The sequence below is a fragment of the Falco biarmicus genome, chromosome 11 (genome assembly GCF_023638135.1).
Source record: "Falco biarmicus isolate bFalBia1 chromosome 11, bFalBia1.pri, whole genome shotgun sequence".
In the NCBI taxonomy this organism is placed as follows: Eukaryota; Metazoa; Chordata; class Aves; order Falconiformes; family Falconidae; genus Falco; species Falco biarmicus.
The window spans coordinates 14,043,906-14,058,887 of record NC_079298.1 but is presented as its reverse complement, the minus strand read 5'-3'; the positions used below and the strand labels follow the sequence as shown (position 1 = coordinate 14,058,887).

The following is a 14,982-nucleotide window of genomic DNA, read 5'->3' as shown; positions in this document are numbered from 1 at the left end:
TTAAATCTGAGCATTATTGATTGGCATGTTAAACCCCGTGTAGCATCTGATTAGCATTTTTAAAATTGTCCAGAAGCACATGGCTTACCACCTGTGTCAGCCATACTCTCCATTTAGAGCAGTGGCTAATAGAGTTAGCAGCGATCTGCGTATTGATCCTTCTCTCGTAAGAATGACGTTCCTTCCCCCTCCCCTCTTCCAAAAATAAGTCTAGGCAAGGAGAGCGGTGTGGATTTGCTTGTTTGGTTTTTAATCTGTTTAATACAGTACAGCAGGCGGTCCTCCTTTTGGCATGCAGCTAAAGCTCTTTGCTTGAGCAAGCTGATTTATTTTAAATTTGTGGAAGAGTCTCTTGCATGTAGAACAAGTAGATGGAGTTTGAGGTAAGTCTGTGTTTGTTGCCCCACTCCTTGTGCCGTGCCAGGTCATCAGCAGCTTGAGCAGGTTGACCTCATCCGTGTTGCGTTAAACTTCAGACAGCAGCCACTGGTAATGAGAGAGGTGGTCCCACTTCTCCTTCTCAGCACTGCGGAGTGTCTCATCCCTGCTGAGCTTTTCTAATCTTGCCAATGTGAGGTATCTGGGAGACACCTTGGGGTGCTGAAGGCTCGTGGGGAGAAGTAATTAAGGATCGCACTGGCTGAGCTCTGCCACAGTGGTCCTCGGCAGACAGGCAGAGCTCAGCTGGTGCAACGCTTATTTACCTTGACTCAAGATGCAGCTTTGCTCGGAGAGAGCAGCCAGTTCCTAATTGCCCAGGTATCCTCCCAGACTCCTCCGCCAACGTTGTACTCTCAGCCAAGGCACTGTTGTGCAGAGCGCAATGCAAAAAGCACCTTTCCTGCAAAAAGTCTTCCTCCCCCTTCCCTCCCGAGATGCTGCCTGTAAGGGTCTGGTGCCATTTTGAAACTGAGGTTCCCTGGGGTTAAAAGCCAGCATCTTAATTCAGAGTGCCAATGTTCAATTTTGCTTTCTGCCACCAGACTAGATTGCAGGCCAGCAAGAGAGTCTGGGTTAGTGGCCCACTGGGTCACCTCCCATTTGTTTTCCTCAATTTTGTGTTGTCATAAATTCATTCCAGCCCGTTGTGGTTGATCAGTTTATCTCCGCCGGGGCAGGGAGCGCTGCGAGCATGATATATGGCACAGAGCATTGTAGCCAGCCTCTCCATGAATCACTCCAGATGTTTGGTGTCAGCCCCAAAGCAAACAGGACCCGGCCGCTGAGCGTTGACTACGATGAGCTCAGTATGGGAAGAGACATGACGTATGAATGTTTATTTAATAATTCTCTAATATTTCCAGCGGAGTGTGGCTGTGCCTTCTGGGGGAGGTGAAAGGGGGGGGAGGTTGAAGAGGGAAACTCTAATCTGTTGGGGTGGGTCATAAATCAGGCAGACAACATCATTAATCAGGGATGGGACAGAAGTGGAAGGAGGTGGGACTGGAGCTGCCATCCTTGGTGGGAAGGGGGCTGTGCTCCTTTTTTTTTCGTAAAACAAATCTTGTTTCTGATTTCGCTTGGCCCCAGCCACGCTGCCCGCATAATAGCAAACCCGGACACAAGGCTGTTTAAGTGAGTATGCTACCACCGCTATAAACCTTGCGATACGAGCCTGCCAAGCATTAAATCCCTTTATAATTATCTTCTTTATATAACACTTCATGCTCATCATGCTTCATTGGATGAGACGCTTGTTGGGTTAAAAAGAGGGTTTTAGAGACAAAAAGCAATTGTGTTTGTTTTATTTTTCCTGTCTCCTCTTTCCTCCCCTTCCCCCCCACCTCACCTCTTTCCAATCCAGCTGTTCCGAAAGCATTGGCTCCAGAGGGGTTCTAGCACAGCAGCACAGGAAGAAGCATCAGTTTAAATTAAACTGGGGTTGTGGTTTAGGTTGGAGTCCTTGTGCAAAGGGTCAGGCATGTGAGAGCAGCTGGGGAGGTGGCAGTGTCTTGTCGCAGGGACTCTGCTCCCAGGCAGACGGGTCGAGATGGGAGCAGAGTGGGTGTGAAGCCAGAGGATTAGCAGAGGCCTGGAAGGGAAGGAGCTACTTAAGCTGGTGTGTCAGAGGGAAACAGAAGCTGTTGTGAATTTACACCAGAGGATAAGCGCTCCCCAGCCCTTCCCCATAGTGTCACACCATTAACAGGCTTTGGTGGGAGACAGGAACATCATATAGCGAAGACAGAATTAAAAAATTGAGTCATAAATGAACTAACCCTTTGTGCTCTGCAAAGAGAGAGTGTGCTGCTCCTCGTGGGCCCAGTCCTAGGTTAGCCCCTGTACATTTGAGACAAGATCCAGGAAACTGAACTGAAGCATGGGATTGTCAGAGCCAGGCTGAGAAAGTGTTGCTGGGCTGTGCTGCTTGTGTCCAGATTTTTATCTTTTGTAGGTTTTACTTCTTCCTTTTAGTAGTATGTAATATGTGCTTGTCGTGTATACTGGCATTCAGTGTTGAAAGGGTGCAATAGGCAGATGCTCCATTTCTTTATGAAGCGAGACTTTGGCATTACTTCATCCTCTAGCTTGTGGCAGTGGAGAGCACAGTGCTGGGCTGCATTTCTTCATCCTGCTTCCTCTTTTAACTGTTCGGTAGAAGGTGCATGTGCCAATGATGGTCTCGGACCTTATTACCACTGAAATTGTGTCATTGTCGTGGTTCAGCACAGGCTAGCGGTTAACGAAGCTCGGCAAGGCTGGCTGACTGTATGAGCTCAGACCTGGCGGAAGGTGGTGTCTCTGTTTAGTGCAGCTGCGTCCAGAGGTTTGGTCTACTTACCATGCCTTGGGGCAGTTTTCTGTAGATTTTGACATCTTCATAACCGGGAGGGACTCTTCTGTATGTTGAACCTGTGATGTTTTAATAGCAGAAGCATCTGCAAAGCCAAGGTGGCTGCCAGCTTTTGGGGGGCAGTAGCGTCCCTATCCCACAACTGGTGAAAACCCTAGGAAGGAATTCTGTTCCTGTGTTGGGGGCATGGTTTAGGCATTTTGCCATTCATGTCTCTTTGCCCGCCCCTTCTTTGCTTTTTTTTCTTATCTTTTTTTCCTTAGTTTCAGAAATTGGTGTTAACTTTAATTTGTGGAGTTGCTTCCTGGGAATGAAAAATCGATGGGGGGCTATCGCAGTGTGAAATTCGACTGTCACTATTGAGCTATAGAGTTAGCAAGATGTCTTAGAAGGTAAAAAATAAATCGTGGCCCAGCAAGTGCTCAGCTGTGCTATTTCAAAGGGGATATGAGGCTGATGGTCTGTTAGAGGCTACTTCAGTTAGATGGATGATGATTCCCTGTGAAATATTGGAGTTATTCCATAGGTAAGAGAAACTTTAGCTTATAAAACACAAACAGCTGCCTTCTAGCAGATGAATTCTGCCCTTAGATGTGCGAGCAGCTTGTCAGAGAGAGGACTCGTCCCTAAAATTAGCCTATTGTGTTTAACAACGTCTCTGATGGAGCATTGTAGATCCTGCTGTGTTCCTTCTGAAAATATTTTGAGGATGTGACTGTTTATCCACATCCCTTACCTACACTGCAAGAATTAAGAGGCAGGGACTGATTTATTTTTTTTTTGTTGTTGGAAATGTTTGTATGGTGCCCAGATGCTCTCAAGAGAAAAGTAACAGTTATTTTTACATAGGCTGCATTCCCTGTTTGGATGGAAATGTTCCTTTGAAGAGCAGAAAAGGGATCATGTTGTGCCCCATCCGCTGCCAGTTTGCTGTCGCTGTCGTGCATCTGTTGAAGGGCAGCCCTGGCTGCGCAGGCTGTCTGCATGCTGGCGCTAATAGGGCTACTGCTGTCTTTGGCACTTACTGACTATTGTGGCAGGACTCAGTAAGTGTTTGTGCTGTGCCAGCTGCTGTGTAACAACAGGGTGATTGTAATTATGGCTCTTGGTAGTTTATGCATTTCTTAGACTATAGTTAGTAAGTGTAAATATGAAATAGTACCCAAAAAATACCCAGTTTATATTACTCCTCACTAAATCATGTCTGGGACAACTGTAGATTCTGTAATTATTTCTTGCACACTTGCATGCACAGTTGCAATACCGCTGAGGGGAGCTTATTGCTGGAACAAGGAGTTTTAAGCCACATTTAGTTGGAGCTTGGTAAAGATTTCCCAAGGAATTTAATGACAGAAGAATTCATTGTGCTTTCCTATCTCTTCTGCAACACAGAATCCAGACTGCCTTTACAGAAGCAGTGTAACAGCAAGTAATGTAATCCGTGTAGTTTAATATCCACGTTGATTTTTTGCCCTCGCTTCAGTGTCAGTGCTTGTCCTACCCTTACTCACTCCCCACCACTGCAAGGCGCTGCATCCTATTCATCCATTCACCACTTCTTTCCTCCTTTTTGACAGTTTCTGTCCACAAAAAGCTGCTGTTTCCCACTCAGTTGCACAGGCATTCCTGCTTTTCTGTCAGATAGCCGGCTCATGACCTGTCCTTCCTCTGCATCGCTGGTTTCCTCTTCTAGCTCTGGGACCACATTTGCTTATGCAGTACTGTGTCGTGGCCTTCTTTAATAGCCTCATGTTTCTTTTTGAAGGCATGATTACCTTAAATGATGCTAATTCTGATCCTTTCTTTCCCCGTAAAGGAAACAGCAACAGTGTAAAAGTTCTAGGGCGGCAGCAGCAGTTGTAGGAAGCTGTCTGGAGGATGTGTTATCGTGTTGCCCTTGTGTACCTCCAATCAGCAGTCATGAATGGAAGTTCTGGAAAGCATATCACCTCCATGGTAAAGTCCTTAAAAGGCCACAGATGAATCCAAGTGTTGCTGTAGTAGCATAGATATTTCCTGTTTATTTCAGCCGTTTGGATGCAGGCCATGGGAGTAGAAGGCATTTCGTTCTGCGCAGAGGCTGGGTGCAAGACTCGGCTGCGTGTCCAACCTTCTGAACACCTTTCAGCCTGAAGAATTAGCTATTCCTCTTTCACTTCAGAGATATTTTAGAATTTTGTGCCCTGATTGTCCAACCAAAGCAATAATCCCAGACCACATCCAGGCCACAGTAAGATGATGTGTTACAGTTGCCATAAGTCTTCCACTAGAAAAATATACCTGCCTAGCTATATGTGGAGCTTGGTCATAATCCAGACATGTTTACTTGTAGATGGAGGCAAGTTTCAGTAGGCTGGAACCTCTAATCTGTGTGCCTCAGCAGGGAGAGGAGCTGCATTTTCCATTTCCTCTGTGCATGCCGTTTGTGGCCCTGGCTTGTTCTGAGCTGGAGACCATCATGTACCTTCACAGATCTGCTGGGAATACAATTAAGGTCACCAAGGTGAACGATACATTTGAAAAGTGAGCTGAGATATTAACACACATTAGATGTGCAATTATTTCTATTTAGGAAGTTTGTTGAGAGGATCATTTTCTAACTCAGGCTGTGCTGCCTCAACAAAACCTTATTACAGCAAAATACTTTCCCGTAGCATGGCTTTTTCCTTTATCGCCAAAGCTGCTCCAGTAAAGCAATGGGATTGCATTTATTTTCTCTTTGGAACAGGGGACATAGTCTCTAAATCGAAATCAGAATGACCCATGCATTCTTTCTCCCAGCTTTCATGTCGAACCATAATTGCTCAAATGGCACATTTAAAATTTTGGCGCAAGCTCAGACTTTCACTAGCTGCCTTTTTAAATCAGTCCCAGTGGCCAGTGGATACTGCGTAGCCCTACAAATGCATCTAAACATGCTGACTCCGAGGCTCCTTCTATTCTGAATGATCAGTGGTGCCATCTGTCTCTGTTTTCACTGGGGCTGGGCACATGTGTCCCAGCGAAACACGGGCCAAAAAAAAGAGAGAGAGAAAGAGCCAGTGCCTGAATTTACTTCCCGCTTCTGTAAAGACATTGTTGGGCTCTGTGTTACAGAGGCGGAGGAGAGATGAAAGCATAATGAATTCTTCTGTCATTAAATTCTTTGGGGAATCTTTACCCGAGTCCCTACTAAATGCGACTTAAAACGCCTTCTTGCAGCAGTAAGCTCCCCTCAGTGGTATTGCGATGGTGCATGCACGTGTAAGAGAAATAATTCCTCTGCAGGGGAAAAAAAAGAGACAACATTTTTGGTTTGCATCAAGATGAAATTAGTCAGAAGCAAACTCTGAATTTGGCAAGCAGATGCCAGTATTAACAAGTTGTGCAAGCAAGTATAAAATAGAGGCGCTCGTGACTTGAGAGAGCCTCGGCATCGTGTGTGTGTGTGCCCTTGCATGCACCCCGCTCCAAATTCACAACTTAGAACACGGAAATTAGAATGGGGAACATTGCATTATTCATAACTTGGCAACCAGAAGCCAGGGCACTTTGCCAAAGTAAACTATTCTCTGTAATTACAGGTGAAGCAACGTTCTTTAATATCTTACAATACAAAAACATACATTAATCAAGGAAAGAGGGCTTTTTTTTTTTCCTAGAGGACAATAAATTAGCATCCTTGCCAATTTCCTCAATACATGTGACAATGTTTTACAGGATTATAAGTCAGCCTTTTTAAAGGAGGTTAGGCTAAAAACAAATAAACCCAATAAATGAGATTTTTAGCTAAATAAAGGGGAAACCAGCTCCTAAAAAGTTGACGTCTTGCCAGAAGATTTGCTTTTAGCACTGGCACTCACAGACTGAGGGTCTAAATGTCACAGTGTGATTTGACACGGCTCTACTGCAAACAGCTTTGCTGGGCAGTTTTCTGCTGCTAGGAATCTGGCCCCTTCTGCTGTAGCCAGCTCATCTAGTGAAATAAAATTGCAGCGCATCGTGCCAGTCTGGTAGCCCGCATGTTCTGGGGTGATTCACAGTCAATCTGCCACTGGTGCCTGACACTGGACTTCTTTCACAGACTTAACATACTGAAAATGCTTGAGCTGTGTCTGTTTCCTTTTAAAGCCACCTGTGACTTTTCAACAACTTACTTATCAGTTTAAGTGTTTTGCTTGCTAGTAACAAACTTTTTTTTTCAGCTTTGTTATGTTCTTGCACTCCAATAAATGCAAAAGGCCTTTGTGTCTGTGTATCTCCCACTGACTTTAGTAATGCCAAAATAAACTGGCCGCATTGTTAGTATAGCGCTTGCTGCAGGTGATGCTTGCAAAGTCAAAAGAGGGGGCAAAATCTTTCACCAGGTTGAAAACAAGCAATTTGTGTCCCAGAAAACTTAGGGTTGTTTTTAGTTAGTGTCTGAAACTCAGATACTGAAGGAGTTGTGTTGAAGACACAGATACGAGTGAGAACCAAGACAGCATCATCGGGCTGTGACATTGCACAACGTGACCAGTGTCACAGCAGCTATGCACAGCATGTTACAGGCTAATTAAACATGGTCTCTTCTCTGAAGAAATTGCCCCCTCACCCAAACCTAAATTGGCTATGAGTGAAGGCTTGCAATTAAATGACTGTGCGCTGATGTTGGAGTCATTTTTTGGATCATTTTGTCAAGTAAAAGCAAGGACTGCAGTAGGCTTTCTCTTCTGCAGCATAGTGGTGGCTGTGGTAATCGTCATCTCTGGCTGGATGTGGCCAGGAGCGATTTCTCTGCTCCTGGAATCTTACTGTAGCTTGACTCTGCCTTCGAAGCATTGACCAGTCTGTTTCTAATATTTATGATATGTAAGCCGCTAGCGACCTGACCTCTGCCACTGGTGCAGGGAAATGGCATGTATGTTCTGCTGGGATCAGGTTCTCTACCTCGGACAAGGGAAGGTAAAGACTTTGTTTAAAAATAAAGACACCATGCAGGTTTGTCAGTGGTACTGTACATTTTCCCCTCTGCTGCTCTGTGTTTACAGGCATACAAACCCAAAAATAAATGTATGAGGAAGAGAGAGGAAGGTCAGAATATCAAGTGTCAAAAGTAGCCCATGAATTTTATTGGTGGTGCATTTAATCAGTGCTAAGCGTTTTTTACAAGGTACATACAAACAGTAGAATTGTAAAAATTTATAGAATACTGTGTACAGTGTGACTGTTTATGAAGAAAGGAGAATTTATATCCAGTTGAAATAAACCAAAGGGGAATGTTTTATGGAGACTACTCAACAGTAGGGTACGTGAAGTGAGGTCTAGGTGAGGGAAGGATGGGGTATTTGCAGGGGCTTACTGATCTTTGAGGTGTTTTTCTGCTTCTTCAGCAGCTAACAGTTTGCATCTTTCAGTGGCTCTGGAACAGGCAGGATGCTGGACACAGGGATGGTATGGTGTTTTGTTTTTTTCTGTGCAATGGAAAGGAAACACAAGTGAACAGCTGCTACTAGCATCTCTGGTAAAGGCTCTCGCTCTTGGGCTCGTTCCAGTCCAACAGTTTCTTGAGCAGCCCTTAATATCCAGCTGGGAAGGGTTAACTGAAGCCAATCACTTTGACATCAGCATTTTTTGTTTCCTTTTTGGTCCAGTATTTTGTTGATGATAAAGCACAGACTTAGTCAATTGAGAGATTCCAGAGCTGCAGAATCAGAGATAATTTAATTAACGGAATTGCTTGTGATTGCCCACTGGGACGGCGGGTAGGAATTGCTCGATTTAATTTGGAGAAACAAAGATCACATGCATGCTAATGTTTAACAAATAACCAGTGTTTGGGTTAAAGTTTTTTTGCAAAGAGGGGGGCAGCCAATTCCCAGGGGAGATTTCCCAGGAGATGATTGCTGAGTAACAACTCTATAGTATTTTTGTGCCCTTCTTCTGGCCGTTTATCTGAACAAAGCAAGGATTTGCTTAGAGGAAGAAAGTTTGATCTTATTTTCAGTGTTCAGGGAAAGATGCTATGAGAAGTGGGAAAACGTGCATTAGGTACAAAGACTGAAAACTGTCACATGCCGTCTGCTTAAGTCCCAGGGATTTGCTCCCTGGTACCCAGCATCCTCAAGTGTGACTGCCAGGTTGTTGAAGAGTTAACCACAAAGTCCAGAGAGAAGTGCAGGACTGAGCTTCCTCCTCAAGGAACCCTCCCTTCATGTTTTGCTCTTGGCTCCCCTATTTGTGGTGATGCAGGTCGACCGTGAGTAGAGTGTGGATGTGCCCTTGTGTCCTCAGATGTGTTCTCAGCCAGGGAGGACAATTCAGGTACCTGCAAGGCCACTTGCACCTGCTGAAGAAGCCCCACCACTGGGGCTCAAGGCATTGCTCTTGGCAGTGGTTGTGCTCAGCAGATCTCTCTGGAGGCTGGTAAATGACGTTATCCAAACACGTCAAATCAGAGCGCTGAGGCACAAAATTATTACGAGAGTCCTCCTAGATCCAGCGTAAGGTCAAGGCAGAGCTGGGAGAGCAGAGCTGTGGAAGCCAGTTCCTCCTTCCCTGCAATTCCCTCTGCCTCCCTTGGCAGAGTGGCTTGCACACAGCCTTACTGGGTCCACGGAGCTTGGCTTTCTGACCCTTGCTCCACCCTGGCACTGCCCTGCTGAAGTACAGCTCAGGCTGCTCCCAGCTGTGTCCGGGCAAGCACAGACAAGGTGTGCACGCAAGAGGGAAGCCTGAGGGAGTTCCCAAGATTACTGGTGCAGGAAGAGTTGCTCCTAAGTGATGCTTATCTTTAGGATACAATCAGCAGGTTGACGGTAAAATGTTGCTAAATGGAATGGCATGTGTCCCAAGTGTGCTGGCCACCACAGGAGCCAGACACATGGGAAGTGACTCTTGTCTTTATTCCATCCCTGGAGGTAGTTCCAGTTTCCTTTATTTACTAATGTTCTCCCTATTTCCCTTGACCTCATTTCCTCCGGCTTTTCGGAAGCAACCATGCAATTATCGCTCACTTTGGGTTGACCCTTGGCCACCACATCCCTGGTTGTTGCTGCTCCAAGAGGCTTTCCTGAAATCTCAAGTGCAAAATACTCACTTGTGGCCAAAACCTCTCTCTTGTGAGACAGGAGCTGTGTCTTCAGCGCTACACTGTGCGTCAGGATTTGTCCTGAGAGCATGCTTGGCAGGGAGAACATGGACTTTAAAAGTGTCACAGCAGAGCTTTGATCAGCGCTGGGAGATGCTGCAGTGGCTAAAGCTCCCTCTCTTACCAATGCACCCCAGTCTTGTTAATAAATGTATATTTAACAATGTCTGGAGCGTATGAAGTGATAATAACTAAATCAATACCTCCCACATTGATTGTCCAGGATCCCTACAGCGTGACGCACGCAGCGGTGCGGTAATTTTCCAGCTAACTAGCACCCTGATCTACAGCCCTCCTATTGATTGGCCATTGTATCAGGCAGCCTCTGAGCATTATTGCTCATACCTCTATTCAGCCTCCTTTTCTGATTCATTCGTTTATTACTGGACAGGGGCGATTATCTCAGAGACTTTCCGAAATTGGCCGGTGGGGGTCAGCCATTTAGACTTCTATAAACAAGCCATTTTCTATCTCCTAGCTGTTGCAGTGGCAAATTTTTCCTTCTCACACTTTGACTGTTATTGGGCTGGGACTGGGATGAATTGGCCTTTGCTTGGATCAGCTCAAGGAATCAACTTTTAACTTTCATTGCTGAGTCGTCTGCCCTTCAGAAGGAGGACGAGTAGTTCCACAGATGGTAGTAGTAAAATTTAGCAAAAGGTTGAGGTTCTGCTTTCCACCTGCTCTGGGTAGGAACCACACTCACTGCCTTTACGCCTCCAGTGCCCTTATGCATGCAGGAAGGAGAAACGGATTCCAGAAAGTCAAATTCAACCGCAGCCTCCATCCAACAGCAGCTTATTAACGAGCCAGACTGGAAGGGAAACAATTTTCTCATCTGACAATAATCTTCACGCTAAAAATAAATAATTCTGTTTCTTTCTTCGACAAAACTAACACCTTTCTAGACTTTCTTTGAAAACTAACAACTCTTCCTTGAGGGTGGGAACCCAAGCTGGGATACGATAATAGTTTATATCAATGAGTAGGAGCAAGTGGGTGTTTCACAGCAGGGAGCGTTGGCTCCTGCTGAAGCTCTTTCATTCTGAACTAGAGAATATTTATTGATGCCAGGACTTGAATGCACAGTGTCCCTGTCCCCAGGCAGTCCTCAGCCGCTAGGCTATCATGGGACATGGGATCTGTATTTCTTTGCCTTTTTTGCAGTTTTAAAACTCTTATCATTTCCTAGCAAGTGTCATTTGCAATGAATCTCCTTCTGATGAAGATCTCAGTTAGCTCTTGCAGAGCGTCTGATCTTTACAAAGGTAGGAAGAAGTTGGAGGAGCTTTATAACACTGGTACTTAATCGTATGTACTCCTGCAGCTCCAGTTTCTTCTAAAGTGTCATAATTAGGAAAATCCTCAAGATCTTTTTGATTAGCTCTGTTTCCAGAGCCCTGGGAAAAGCCAGAAGAATCACCTCATAGGAGATACCTCAGGTCCCTCCCTGTGTGCCAGCAACATGCGACTAATGAACAAAAGAACGAGTGTGTGCGTGCAGCTGGAGTGCTGAGGTTGCCGCTCACTTTATTCGTTGTAGTAATTCTCTCAACCCATATTTAGCCACCTGTTGATGAATCATCCTCTAAAAAGGTAGAACATGTAGGTGCCGCTGCAGGTTATGTTGTGATTGATGCAACTTCTGGGGGCGAGGTACTCTTCAGGTTCTTCTGAGCTGGAGTCTGCTTGGACAGGCCTGAAATTCACTGACATACGTGAAAATTGCTGTTTTGTTTTGGTTTCCCGTAGAAGTGAAAGCCTTCATGTCAATGCAGTACTCTTAAACCTTTTCTGGGGAATGCTTGAGGGCCCCTCCTTATGTCTCCCTGTGTAGAAATTGGACTTTGCAGCATGCTGAAGTGACATATCCTTGTCTATAATGCTCCCTGCATCTCATTTGCTGAGCATTGCTGTCTGCCCTTGCTTTTTTAGGTTGGCAAGTTGCTCTTTTCACCAGCCTTGCAGAACCATGAAAATACACTTGCCTGCCCTCAGCACAGTGCCTCTGTGACAAAAGAGATAATGCTGCCCATCAAAAATGACCCTAAGAAATGGGAAAGCAGAGATTGTGAAGCTGCTTTTATAGCCACCTTGTTGGCGCAGTGTCCATTGCTTTTAGTTTCTCCTTTATTTCAGTATTAGAACGCAGAAAGCTAGGGGGTTCTTTGATATAAAAGCATTGTGTTGATCCTGTGTAATGAGCTGATTTTGTGTTTCACAAGGTTGATGGCCAGTGAAGACCTCCATTCTCTAAGGGAAAGAGCAACTCCCGTTGCCCACAGAAAGTTATCTCACCTGCTGTAGAGAAACTTACAGAACTTTGTCCAAAGCATTTGGTCCTAAGGAATCTTTTAAGGGAGACAGGAAAAGAGGCAGAAAACAAAACAAAAAAAACCCCACCAAACAAATCTGTTCTTTAAATGTTCGTGTCTTGAGGAAACTTGCTCTCTGTATGAAGTTGCAACCTCAGCACTGTTTTGTTCTGACCTGATGTGTTTGGAAGTGTTTAGTAAGATGCCTCAAATAATTCACACCGGGCTTTTCAGGAATTCTTCACCCCAAGTGGGATGTCTTTGTTCGAATGTTGCCATTTGCTGTGCGGTACCTGTTGTGAGATCCTTTTTCACACAAACTCTTAACACTCTTGTGTGCTCAGTGATGCTTACTCTCCATCGTCTTTTGCAGAATTACAGAAGACTCTGCAGTGACAACATTTGAAGCGTTAAAGGCTCGTGTCCGTGAGTTAGAAAGGCAGCTTTCCCGTGGGGACCGCTATAAATGTCTCATTTGCATGGTGAGTAGCACTCCACTTGTGGTAATGAATCAGAAATGTCTTGGTATCTTTGCCGAGGAGGGAAGAAGCTTTTCTCCTTTTTTTGGATGGAGCTGGGGAGGTCGTCTTTGTCTCTGTACACCAATTAGCTTTCCACACGAAGGTGCTAGTGTTTTGGGCAATTGAAATTTCTGTATGCATTACGTTATTCTACTGGTATTTCTAGCTGGCTGTCTGTATCGGGGGCAAGAAAGCCCCAACTTCAGAAGACTTTCAGCCTTCCTATAGAAAACTCCCAGACAGCAGCGTCCTCTTCCTGCGTGTGCAGATTTACATACATAGGAGAGAGCAAAATCTGTGATCTGAGACACACCATATGATTTGGGAACAGGAATGTTGCCTGAGCATTTAAAAGTTGTGGATGTCCTGCTTGCTTGTGGTGATGCTGTGGCCTTCTTAAAGAAGGGCAGCAGCTCCCTCTGATGGTCCGAGCCCGCAAAGCTTCGCGTGTCCGGTTAAGTTTTGATTCTGCTGATAGCAGGAGAAAATTCTGCTTGGCGGAGGGCTTCCTCTGCAACTGCAGCTTGATGCATGGTGCTCTCCCTCCCAGCTCACGACTTGTACGGGAGTGCAGCGCCTGCCTCTCATCCTACAGAAGGGAGGACAACTTGCTGCTGATGTCCAGAGGTTTATTAGCAGTGATAGAAAATACTCCAGAGAAAAAGGCATGCCTACTGAAATAGCAGCAGAATGCTTGGGATGTAGTTAAGCTGTTCCTGCAGAGCTAAGAGTCATGATAAGGGTTAATCTTACCCTGTCGCTGTTTTTTTATGATCTGGTGACCTTTCTGATGAGAATAATGGCAGGTGGCCACAGCAACTTCAGATCTTCAGATGCTCTTGCGATAACTGTGCTGAGCCAGGTCACCACTTGAGTGGATTATGGGCTTCCAAGAGGAATTCTGGGAAGCCAGAAAAAGGGACGGCAGGAGACTTTCTGCCTCTGCTACACAAGCGTTACAAAAATACAAACTTACATACTACACAAGCTTATTTTTTTTAATAGAAAATACAAGGCAGTGTTATCTACAAAGAAAGGTGTTGCAGTGGGGTAGGAGTGAAGAATCAGTAGATCCCTGCAGTGGAAATAACCTGTTTGCTTCCTCTTCTCAGGACTCCTACACAATGCCCCTGACTTCCATTCAGTGCTGGCATGTGCACTGTGAAGAATGCTGGCTGCGGACTCTGGTGAGGCTCTTGGCTACTTTCTTGTTGACTTACAGGCTTTTTTCTCTCTTCTGGGATACTTGTTTTAAACCACCACAGGGAAGGATGCTTTTTGCTTCATTTTAAACAATCCAAGTGCTGTGCATGCAGGCTTCTGAAGCCTTGCTGGTTAACACCCCGCTCTAGCTTTGACTTGAGTGAGTCTCATTTGAGTCATCATGACCAAAGTGCAGTCCTGCCCCTTGCTTGCTCCTCTGCTGCCGTGGGGACAGCCATTGCTCATGCAAGAGCTCTGTGCTGGGAACAGCCTTGCCTTACAGTAATTTCCTGTGGGTCATCCATGCAGAGAGGTAAAGCTGTGAGAACGAAGGCCAAATCCACTGAGATTTCATGGAATGGGTAGCTTCTGAGAAACCTAATATTCCCCTGGAGCAAGGGGAATCATCTTCAGGATAGAGGATATGGAAGGGAGCTTTTATGAATATGAATCTGTATTTTTCAGTTTATTTGAAATAGCAGTGTGCAGTTTTCAAGCATACGCTGTTCTGTCTGGAAGATTGGGGACTACCTTGATCATTGAATAGGTGACCCATTGCAGTAGTAATTTATACATGTATTAAAGGACATCAGGTTAAAATTTAAGGTGTTATTAAATAAAGTGTTTTCCTTTCCTGTGTTAAAACTGTGGGCTTTATAATCAGCCTTTAATGTCCCCTGTGCAGCTGATTTTCAAGCTTTCATTTTCCTCAGGTTGGGGAGTGGAAAATAGTCAGTTATGCTTTCTAGTTCTCCTGTTAGCAAGATGATACAGTGTTGGGTTGCAAAAAACGTAAGGGAATGCCACTCCTAAAAATTGTTCCTGTAAGGCATTACAAAATCTACTTTATAGAACACGTTGTGTGCTTGGAATTACGATTAAGTTGATCATACTCCTTTAAATCCTGCCTTTTAAAATTCTTGTCCAAGAAAAGTTACCAGGACGGTGGAGTGCCTGTGGGCTTGAGTACTAATAGCAACTCAATAACTTGGCTATCCCTTGGGCTGTATTTTATAGCTCTTCAGCTACACCCCGTCACTA

At 45.1% G+C, this 14,982-nt stretch overlaps 1 protein-coding gene across 11 annotated transcripts in view; it reads left to right on the top strand.

The window, feature by feature from the left end:
• Positions 1 to 14,982, top strand: part of RNF220 (ring finger protein 220) — a 232,054-nt gene that overhangs the window by 205,361 nt on the left and 11,711 nt on the right. For all 11 annotated transcript variants that reach the window (XM_056355265.1, XM_056355263.1, XM_056355262.1 and 8 more), the window contains 2 exons: positions 12,591 to 12,699; positions 13,851 to 13,925. In XM_056355265.1, coding sequence (XP_056211240.1) covers positions 12,591 to 12,699; positions 13,851 to 13,925 — 184 coding nt within the window. The remainder of the gene's footprint in view (positions 1 to 12,590; positions 12,700 to 13,850; positions 13,926 to 14,982) is intronic.